The sequence below is a fragment of the Eriocheir sinensis genome, chromosome 10 (genome assembly GCF_024679095.1).
Source record: "Eriocheir sinensis breed Jianghai 21 chromosome 10, ASM2467909v1, whole genome shotgun sequence".
Classification (NCBI taxonomy): domain Eukaryota; kingdom Metazoa; phylum Arthropoda; class Malacostraca; order Decapoda; family Varunidae; genus Eriocheir; species Eriocheir sinensis.
Genome location: NC_066518.1, coordinates 11590647 through 11600736, shown reverse-complemented (window position 1 = coordinate 11600736; position 10090 = coordinate 11590647). Strand labels below are relative to the sequence as shown.

The 10090-nt window shown below is 48.3% G+C and overlaps 1 protein-coding gene across 1 annotated transcript; it reads left to right on the top strand.

The window, feature by feature from the left end:
• Window positions 1-7566: 7566 nt before the first annotated feature.
• On the top strand, window positions 7567-9834 carry LOC126996346 (uncharacterized). The gene has a single exon (XM_050856716.1). The coding sequence runs from the start codon at window positions 7567-7569 to the stop codon at window positions 9832-9834; it is 2268 nt and encodes a 755-aa protein (XP_050712673.1).
• Window positions 9835-10090: the final 256 nt, after the last annotated feature.

Sequence of the window (10090 nt, the reverse complement as noted above, 5' to 3'; positions counted from 1 at the left end):
TATAAGCATGCAATTAATGAATGTGTGTGTGTGTGTGTGTGTGTGTGCGCGTGAGAAAAAAAATATAGCAGACAGCAGCTTACCTAGGAACAGAGACGTACGTATAAGGCGTAGACGTAGACCGACAGACAGACGTTGCAGAAAGAGAGGCTTAGCACGTGTTCAGGATGTAAAAAAATTAGGAAACTTGGACTGGAAATCTGCGTGTAGCTGTGTAATGAGTGCTCAGAGGCTGCGTATTCAAGGGAAGCGGACTAAAGATGAGCTGGGAGTTGGAGGAGGAGGAGGAGGAGGAGGAGAAACATGGAAACATGGAAACGCAGGCAACAGAAAGCCTATTGGCTCATATACGAGTTGTTTTGGGGATTAATCTGCTTGCTCTGCAGCCCTGGGCCTGGGGGGAGCAGATGAAAGCACATATTAGAGGGAGTAGATGAGCACGATATTGAGGAGCAGAGATGAGCACAACTCAATATTCAGTTTACCCGACGCAGCGAAGTGACGTGACGGTTCTATATATTTAAGTTTGATAGTGGCATTATTTACTACTTCTGAAGGAAGATTGTTCCAGTGACGGATGACTCGGTTTGAAAAGAAACTCCTTCCGAGGAGGAGAATGAAGAGGAGGGGAAGAAGGAGGAGGAGAGTGTTTGCAGAGTAATATGTGGGAAAGACGAATACGGCGGGTGAGTGAGAGATAAGGTAAAGAGAAGGCGAAAGAGAGAGATGATGATGATGAAGGTAGCGACTGACGACTTAATACGAGAGGGAAAGAAAAACGTTGGTGTGATGATGATGAAGGAGATCGAGAGAAAATGTGCAATAAGAAGATGAAAAAAAGGTTGGCGTCTCTTGAGAACAAAGATAAAACACTCTTGAGAGGTAACGTGGAATTAATCTGCCAAGTCGGGGATGGTAAGGTATGATAAATATGAGAGACGGACGACGTGAAGGAGGTATTAGAAGAATGACAGACGCCGCTCCTGAGATATATATGGACGTTTGAAACACAAGCCTACGAAACAAAACAAACACATGAACTCACAAAATTTAGAGTTCGTAAGATATAAGAGGGAAACGGCAAGAGAGTGAAAATGACAAACGCACTTCCTGAGGTATATAGACGTTTGAAACCCAAGAGCATCAAACAAAAAACGAAAACGCATCGACTTACATAATTCATAGTCTGCGAGATATATAAGACGGTAACGGCAACATAATGACATATTAGACAGGAAGTAGATTGGAACATATTAACTGGCAATGAGAGTGAAATCTATAAACGTCTGAAACACAAGAGCATCAAACAAAAACGCATCAACTTACATAATTTATAGTTCGTGAGATATATAAGACGGTAATGGCAACAGAATGACATATTAGACAGGAAGTAGATTGGAACATATTAACTGGGGATGAGACAGATCTATAGACGTCTGAAACACAGGAGCATCAAACAAAAACGCATCAAATTACATGATTTATAGTTCGTAAGGTATATAAGACGGCGATGGAGTGACTTTACAAACAGGATGTAGATTAGATCGTATTAACTTGGGATTAGGAACGACCCCGCGGGGATGAATAAATAAGAAAAACAATAAGAGGTAGAAGGAGCTTAGGACGGTGAGATATACGAGCTTAGTCAATGGGTTTGTGATGTTATCCTCGCTTTATGACTTATCACACAATTACCTTAAATGACAATTACCTTAAATGACACTCCTCTAAGCAAGTCTACGTGTGAGAGGAACTTGGGAGTCTGAGTGAGCTCCTACCTCCTTCCTAAATGCATTCAGGCTAAGAATCGCGCAAACAGGGTATTGGGTTTCATTTCAGGGAGCGTATAAGCAATAGAAGCGCTGAAGTCATCCTCAAGCTTTACTTAGCATTAGTTACACCTCATCTCGATTATGCAGTTCTTATGTTCTTCGATACAAACAAATCAAACCTACACTCCCTCAGTACACCGGAGATACACTAATAAGGGATCTCATTAAACTAATTGCACGTCTGAACAATTAACAAAATTACATCATACAACTTTATACTCCACTGATGTTTCCCTTCCACCCCTCCCCCTCACTCACAACAGCTACCTTCACTGCTAACCCCTTTCCTCTTCTTACTTTACCTTTGATGAAAAAAAAGTAAGGAAAGGACGAAGAAAGGGAGAAGAGAAAGACATTAGCAGGAGTAGACCTTGACTTTTTACTCTTCTCCTCTTCTTGCTCTTACCTTGATGATAAAAAGTAAGGAAATGAGAGAGGAGGGGAGGGGAGGAGAGAGTGCAATCAGCATCAGGAGACATTCACGTAGAGGAGACAGATTAGTCCCACCTTTCTCACACATACAACTCTTCCCTTCTACTGTTTCCCTTCTCCCGCTACTATACTTTCACTACCAGCCCCTTTCCTCTTCTTCCTCTACCCTTGATAATAATAAAAGATGGTAAGGAAAGGATGGAGGAAGGGAGGAAAGAGAGAGAGATTAGCAGCAGTGGATAATCGCATAGAAGAAGAAGGGAAATGAGGGAGGAAGGGAGGAGAGAGAGATTAGCAGCAGTAGACTTTGACATAGCAGAGGCAGAGTAATCACACCTTTCTCCTTTCTCCCCCGGTCGTTAGAGGAGCATTGACGAGGTAAGTAGCCGTAGCAGCAGGACTCAGAGCAATAGAATACGAGAGTGTGACCAACTATTCATCACAGGCGCTATGTTGCTACCATAAAAAAAAGCCGCTCGATATTCAAATTGACTCCCCCTCCATTTCTATCATCTTCCGTATCATCTCGTCCTCTTTCTAAGTGTATCATTGCTTTGACTTTCGTGTTCTCTTTGTCGGCGTCTCAGGTGTTTGGGAGGTGCTGAACAGGCTGCTTATAGTGCCCCTACTCCGCCCTCGGTACCTGATTCGTTTCATATACTACTACAACTACTACTACTACTACTACTACTACTACTACTACTACTGTTACTTCCATTACTACAGATACAATGGTGTTTTTTGTGCTCTAGGTATGGTCAGAATCTTAAGGTATCTAGAGTGCACACAAAAAAAATATTGTATCGGAACCAATTTGAATTTCGCGCGGTTTCTTTGTGTAGCAACATGGCGCCTGTGATGAAAATGGCTAGTCTTCTATTCTATTACTCTGGCAGGACTTACTTAACACTATCACCACCACCACCACTATAGAGCACCTCCTTCCGCCTATGTAGCCACTGATCTCCTTAGTGCTACAGCAACTAGTAATATTATCAAGGCTATTACTTAGTCTCCAGCCACCGCCGCCGCCTTCTCTAGCTCAAGGGCTCCCTTCGTCTACTCATCTGGTTTTAATACTCTAAGACACACAACAATAGTATTTATACGTTGGGCCTTCACCTTTCAATTATTAACATCCTCTCAGACTTCGTTAATCCCAACCAATCTAATTATCTCTCTCTCATCCTTCTCTTCTCTTCCGTTATATTTTTTTTTCTCTCCCTCATCCATGTTCTAAATAGCATCTACTTTCTTCCCTTTCATCTTAGTCATCCCTCTGGCCTTCTTTTCCCATATTCTCCTATACAACCTTCCTTATTCACTTCCTTCAATATCCTTTCGCACTTTTCGCCACCCAGCTTTCCTTTTCCCGTCACACAGCCCTTCTGACAACACTTAATAAACTCTGTGTACTCAATTTTTTCTTATAAGTTGATCCTCTAACATCCCTTTCAACCTTTCACGCTGTACTACACTCCACATGTCAGGCAGCCTAACTTCTGCTCCACTCTCCCTCCCTCCAGCTGTCAGTCCCTTGCTCTTACCTTTGCCCAAACTAGTCTAGCCCACACAACTTGGGTCCCCGTAGCTCTCCATCATTCCCTCCTTCTACTCCTCCTCCTCTTCCTCCTTGCAGCAGTTCCAGCCTCGCCGCTTCGTCTCTCCTTTCCCTCGGCCCTTCCCTTTCCCTCTTCCCGAGTTAGTAATTGTGACTTTGATGTATCACCTTCAGAAACGCAGCTTGGAGCACAAATATGAATCATTGACCGAGTTTACGTAGTAATTTAAATTTATGAAGCAATAAATACTTCTACGCAGCGTTTATATGGAGTGTGTTGGCCCACCCCGCTGAGAGAGAGAGAGAGAGAGAGAGAGAGAGAGAGAGAGAGAGAGAGAGAGAGAGAGAGAGAGAGAGAGAGAGAGAGAGAGAGAGAGAGAGAGAGAGAGAGAGAGAGAGAGAGAGAGAGAGAGAGAGAGAGAGAGAGAGAGAGAGAGGAGAGAGAGAGAGAGAGAGAGAGAGAGAGAGAGAGAGAGAGAGAGAGAGAGAGAGAGAGAGAGAGAGAGAGAGAGAGAGAGAGAGAGAGAGAGAGAGAGGTGAGGTGAGGTGAGGTGAGGTGAGGTGAGGTGAGGTGAGGAGAGGAGAGGAGAGGAGAGAGGGAAAAAGAGAAAAGGGGGAGAGGAGAGGAGAGGAAAGGAGAGGAGAGGAAAATAAATAAAATAACGAAAATAAGAAAAAAAGAAACGAAGCAAGAGTGAGAGAACGACTGAAAGCTCAAAAGTCCAACAGCAAAAATGCAGAGAAAGAAATATTAATAAAAGAAGGCAAGTTATTCAAATGCAAAGTAGCAAACAGACGAATCATATGAAAGTTACACACACACACACACACACACACACACACACACACACACACACACACACACACACACACACACACACGGGAGGATGATTGACACTAAACACAGTCTTCTCATCAGTTAAAAAGTCGATCTGTTACTGTTGCCGAGACACACCCTGATATTACCTGTGTGTGTGTGTGTGTGTGTGTGTGTGTGTGTGTGTGTGTGTGTGTGTGTGTGTGTGTGTGTGTGTGTGTGTGTGTGTGTGTGTGTGTGTGTGTGTGTGTGTGTGTGTGTGTGTGTCTCTCTCTCTCTCTCTCTCTCTCTCTCTCTCTCTCTCTCTCTCTCTCTTCAACCCCCACTGATCACCCACCCACGCCCGCGCCGCCTCGCCAACAGTCATCACCCAGCCCACACCGCTGGCCCACATACACGCAGCACCCCGCAGCGCCGCCCACGTTCGAAACCCGGAAAGTGATCGTATTAGCGTGTGTGGGAAACGTAAGTCCGAAATCCCTGATATATTTGAAGAGGAGATATTTAAGAACATTTGAATACGACGGGATCATTTCAGAAGTATATGGGAGAAAGGGAAATCTTCAAAGTCTCTGAGAACGATGGCGTATAAACATCTCCCTTCCCCCCTGTAAAAACCGCTCAAATCAGAATGTTATTATGTTACTAAAACGTTTAATACTGGTGGTTTGGTGAGTTACTTTCTGTTGTTGTTGTTGTTAGTGCTGTTGTTGTGGTAGTAGCGACAGGAGTATAAACAACAATCAATCTGAGTAGCGTAAAAAGTAGTAGAAGTAGTAGTAGTAGTAGTAGTAATAGTAATAGTAGTAGTAGTAGTAGGAGGAGGAGGAGGAGCAGTGGCAGTAGTATAGAGGTAGCAAGAGTATATAGTAGAAACATTGTTGTCGGTATGGTTGTATTGCACTTTCTCGCACACACAGACAAACACACACGCACACAGACCTAGACAGCAGCATAATTCTCTTCCACAAAATTAATGAGGACCCCAAACCTGCTCCCGCGCCGCCCACACACCTGCCCCACCTGACCACGGCCCAGACGCCTCGAGCCACGCCTCCGCACACACGCCTCCACTCCCACGCCCCAGACACACACGCCCTCTACCGCCTACCCGCGCAGCACCTGGTCCTCCTCGGCTCCAGATATCATGCTTGCGGCTCCTCCCTAATCCATTACCTCGTTTGAATGAATGGTTTCTCTCTCTCTTTTTAAGAAAGGAGACAGAAACGTACCAGGTAATTACAGGCCCATTAGTCTAACTTCGGTTGTAGGTAAGCTACTTGAGGGCATAATTAGAGACAAAATTGTGAGTTACCTTGAAAGCAACTCATTAATTGGGGACTCACAACATGGCTTCCGAAACAAAAGATCCTGCCTATCAAACCTATTAACCTTTTATAACGACCTCTTCACTGTTTATGACGTAACCAAATCACTGGACGTAGTCTATCTTGATTTCCAGAAAGCGTTTGATAAAGTCCCGCATTATAAATTACTTTACAAATTAAAGCAAATAGGTTCAATGCGTCAAGGACTTGGGGGTCAAAATCGCTTCAAACCTCAAATTCTCACATCAATGCATCGATGCAGCAAATAAAGCGAACAGAATGTTGGGCTTCATTAAAAGAAACTTTTTATTCAAGCATAACGATGTAATACTCCCGCTCTACAACAGTTTAGTCAGACCCCACTTGGAATATGCGGTGCAGTTTTGGTCTCCCCACCATGCAAAGGATATTGCTAAATTAGAAGGTGTTCAGCGACGGGCAACGAAAATGATCCCTTCCTTGCGCAACAAGTCCTACGAAGAAAGGCTTTCTACCTTTAACATGTTCTCTCTTGAGAAACGTCGCCTCCGAGGAAAACTGATCGAATGTTTTAAAATACTTAATGGTTTCACGAATGTAGACAGATCAACATTGTTTATGATCGATGACACTTTGCGCACGAGGAACAATGGCGTAAAACTCAGATGTAGACAAGTAAATTCAGACTGCACCAAATTTTTCTTCACCAACGTTGTAGTGCGAGAATGGAATAAGCTTCCACCATCAGTGGTCCAGTGTAACACGATTGACTCCTTCAAAAATAAGCTCGACCGTCACTTCCTTCAACTTAATATCAACTAGAGTAGAAATGCAACGTTTTGGAGTCTTCTGATTAATGTAAAATCACTTAGGTTTAAGGACAGACCACCAAGTCTGGACCATGGGGTCTGTGTGGTCTGATTTTCTAAGTAATGTAAATCTATGTAAATCTCTCTCTCTCTCTCTCTCTCTCTCTCTCTCTCTCTCTCTCTCTCTCTCTCTCTCTCTCTCTCTCTCTCTCTCTCTCTCTCTCTCTCTCTCTCTCTCTCTCTCTCTCTCTCTCTCTCTCTCTCTCTCTCTCTCTCTCTCTCTCTCTCCAAACCCTCCTCCTCGCCTCTCCACTCCTTTCAATATTTACATGATAAAATTTCGTTTGATGTTTAGCTAACGATTTGCACCGATCCTTCTCTCCCTCCTCTTGACGCTCTATTTTATTATTATTACTATCATTATTATTACTTTTTTATGATGATGATGATGATTTATAGCCGTAGTAGTAGTAGTAGTAGTAGTAGTAGTAGTAGTAGTAGTAGTAGTGGTAGTAGAGTTAGTAGTGTTAGTAGTGGCAGTAGTAGTAGCAGTAGCAGTAGTGGTAGAAGTAGAAAGGTATTATTAGCTGTTGTAAAATAAGTAGAATTCGTTGAAGGTAAGTCTGATCACAACCTTACACTAATAGCCTAACAAAGAAAATGAAAGATGAGGAAAGACATAACAAAATCCTAATAAAATGTATACCAAAATATAAAAAATAAAAAGCACACCATTTTTCACTGTCTCATCTCTATTTGTATCTCTCTTGTTAATCATCGCCAATCATTTCCCTACGCCAAGTGTTTAATGACGGGCTTGTTGGTCATCGTCAGGCTCGTTATCCACCCCATTACCCCAAACGCCCGGCACATCCACCCCGGCCAATCCCTCTCCAGGCCTCCATCCACCCCGGCCAGTCCCTCTCCACGCCTCCATCCACCCCGGTCAATCCCTCTCCAGGTCTCCATCCACTCTGGCCACTCCCTCTCCACGCCTCCATCCACCCCGGCCAATCCCTCTCCACGCCTCCATCCACCCCGGCCACTCCCTCTCCACGCCTCCATCCACCCCGGCCAATCCCTCTCCACGCCTCCATCCACCCCGGCCAATCCCTCTCCACAACTCCATCCACACCGGACTATCCCACTACACGGCTACATCCACCCCGGCCAATCCCTCTCCACGCCTCCATCCACCCCCGCCAATCCCTCTCCACGCCATTATCCACCCTGGTCAATCCCTCTTCACGCCTCCATCCACCCCGGCCAGTCCATCTCCACGCCTCCATCCATCCCGGTCAATCCCTCTCCACGTATCCATCCACTCCGGCCAATCCCTCTCCACGCCTCCATCCACCCCGGCCAATCCCTCTCCACGCATCCATCTACTCCGACCAAGCCCTCTCCACTCTGGCTAATCCCTCTCCACGCCTACATCCATCCCGGCCAATCCCTCTCCACGCCTCCATCCACTCCGGCCAATCCCTCTCCACGCCTACATCCACCCCGGCCAATCCCTCTCCACGCCTACATCCACCCCGGCCAATCCCTCTCCACGCCTACATCCACCCCGGCCAATCCCTCTCCACGCCTACATCCATCCCGGCCAATCCCTCTCCACGCCTCCATCCACTCCGGCCAATCCCTCTCCACGCCTACATCCATCCCGGCCAATCCCTCTCCACGCCTCCATCCACTCCGGCCAATCCCTCTCCACGCCTCCATCCACCCCGGCCAATCCCTCTCCACGCCTACATCCACCCCGGCCAATCCCTCTCCACGCCTACATCCACCCCGGCCAATCCCTCTCCACGCCTCCATCCACCCCGGCCAATCCCTCTCCACGCCTACATCCACCCCGGCCAATCCCTCTCCACGCCTCCATCCACGCCGGCCAATCCCTCTCCACGCCTCCATCCACTCCGGCCAATCCCTCTCCACGCCTACATCCACCCCGGCCAATCCCTCTCCACGCCTCCATCCACTCCGGCCAATCCCTCTCCACGCCTACATCCACCCCGGCCAATCCCTCTCCACGCCTACATCCACCCCGGCCAATCCCTCTCCACGCTTCCATCCACCCCGGCCAATCCCTCTCCACGCCTACATCCACCCCGGCCAATCCCTCTCCACGCCTACATCCATCCCGGCCAATCCCTCTCCACGCTTCCATCCAACCCGGCCAATCCCTCTCCACGCCTACATCCACCCCGGCCAATCCCTCTCCACGCCTCCATCCACCCCGGCCAATCCCTCTCCACGCCTACATCCACCCCGGCCAATCCCTCTCCACGCCTTCATCCACCCCGGCCAATCCCTCTCCACGCCTACATCCATCCCGGCCAATCCCTCTCCACGCCTACATCCCGCCCGGCCAGTCCCTCTCCACGCCGACAGCCCCCCCGGCCACTCCCTCTCGCCGCCTACAGCCAACCCGGCCAATCCCTCTCCACGCCTACATCCATCCCGGCCAATCCCTCTCCACGCCTACATCCATCCCGGCCAATCCCTCTCCACGCCTACATCCATCCCGGCCAATCCATCTCCACGCCTACATCCATCCCGGCCAATCACTCTCCACGCCTACATCCATCCCGGCCAATCCCTCCACGCCTACATCCATCCCGGCCAATCCCTCTCCACGCCTACATCCATCCCGGCCAATCCCTCTCCACGCCTACATCCACCCCGGCCAATCCCTCTCCACGCCTACATCCATCCCGGCCAATCCCTCTCCACGCCTACATCCATCCCGGCCAATCCCTCTCCACGCCTTCATCCATCCCGGCCAATCCCTCTCCACGCCTTCATCCATCCCGACCAATCCCTCTCCACGCCTTCATCCATCCCGGCCAATCCCTCTCCACGCCTACATCCATCCCGGCCAATCCCTCTCCACGCTTCCATCCACCCCGGCCAAGCCCTCTCCACGTCCCCATCCACTCGGCCAAGCCCTCTCCACGTCACCATCCACTCTGCCAAGCCTTCTCCACACCTCCATCCACCCCGGCCAATCCCTCTCCACGTCACCATCCACTCGGCCAGGCCCTCTCCACGCCACCATCCATTCTGGTAATCCCTCTCCACGCCTCCATCCACCCCGACCACTCCTCTCCATGCCTCGTTTCCTCCGCGGCTCAGGCACTCGCGGAGGACACACGGTATTCACCCCTCGCCGCTCCATCCATCTCTGCTCCCACTTTCTTACCCTTGAGACAACCGCCTTTTCTTCTTCCCTGCCCCTCTCATCCCCTCAAGGCATCTCTCCCCTATCTGATCCTCTTTCCCTTTTGATCTCTTTTTCCCGTGGGTGGTTCCCTTCCCATTCCTCG

Coding starts and splice junctions, on each gene's coding strand:
- LOC126996346 (XM_050856716.1), top strand. CDS start 7,567: ATGACGGGCTTGTTGGTCATCGTCAGGCTCGTTATCCACCCCATTACC.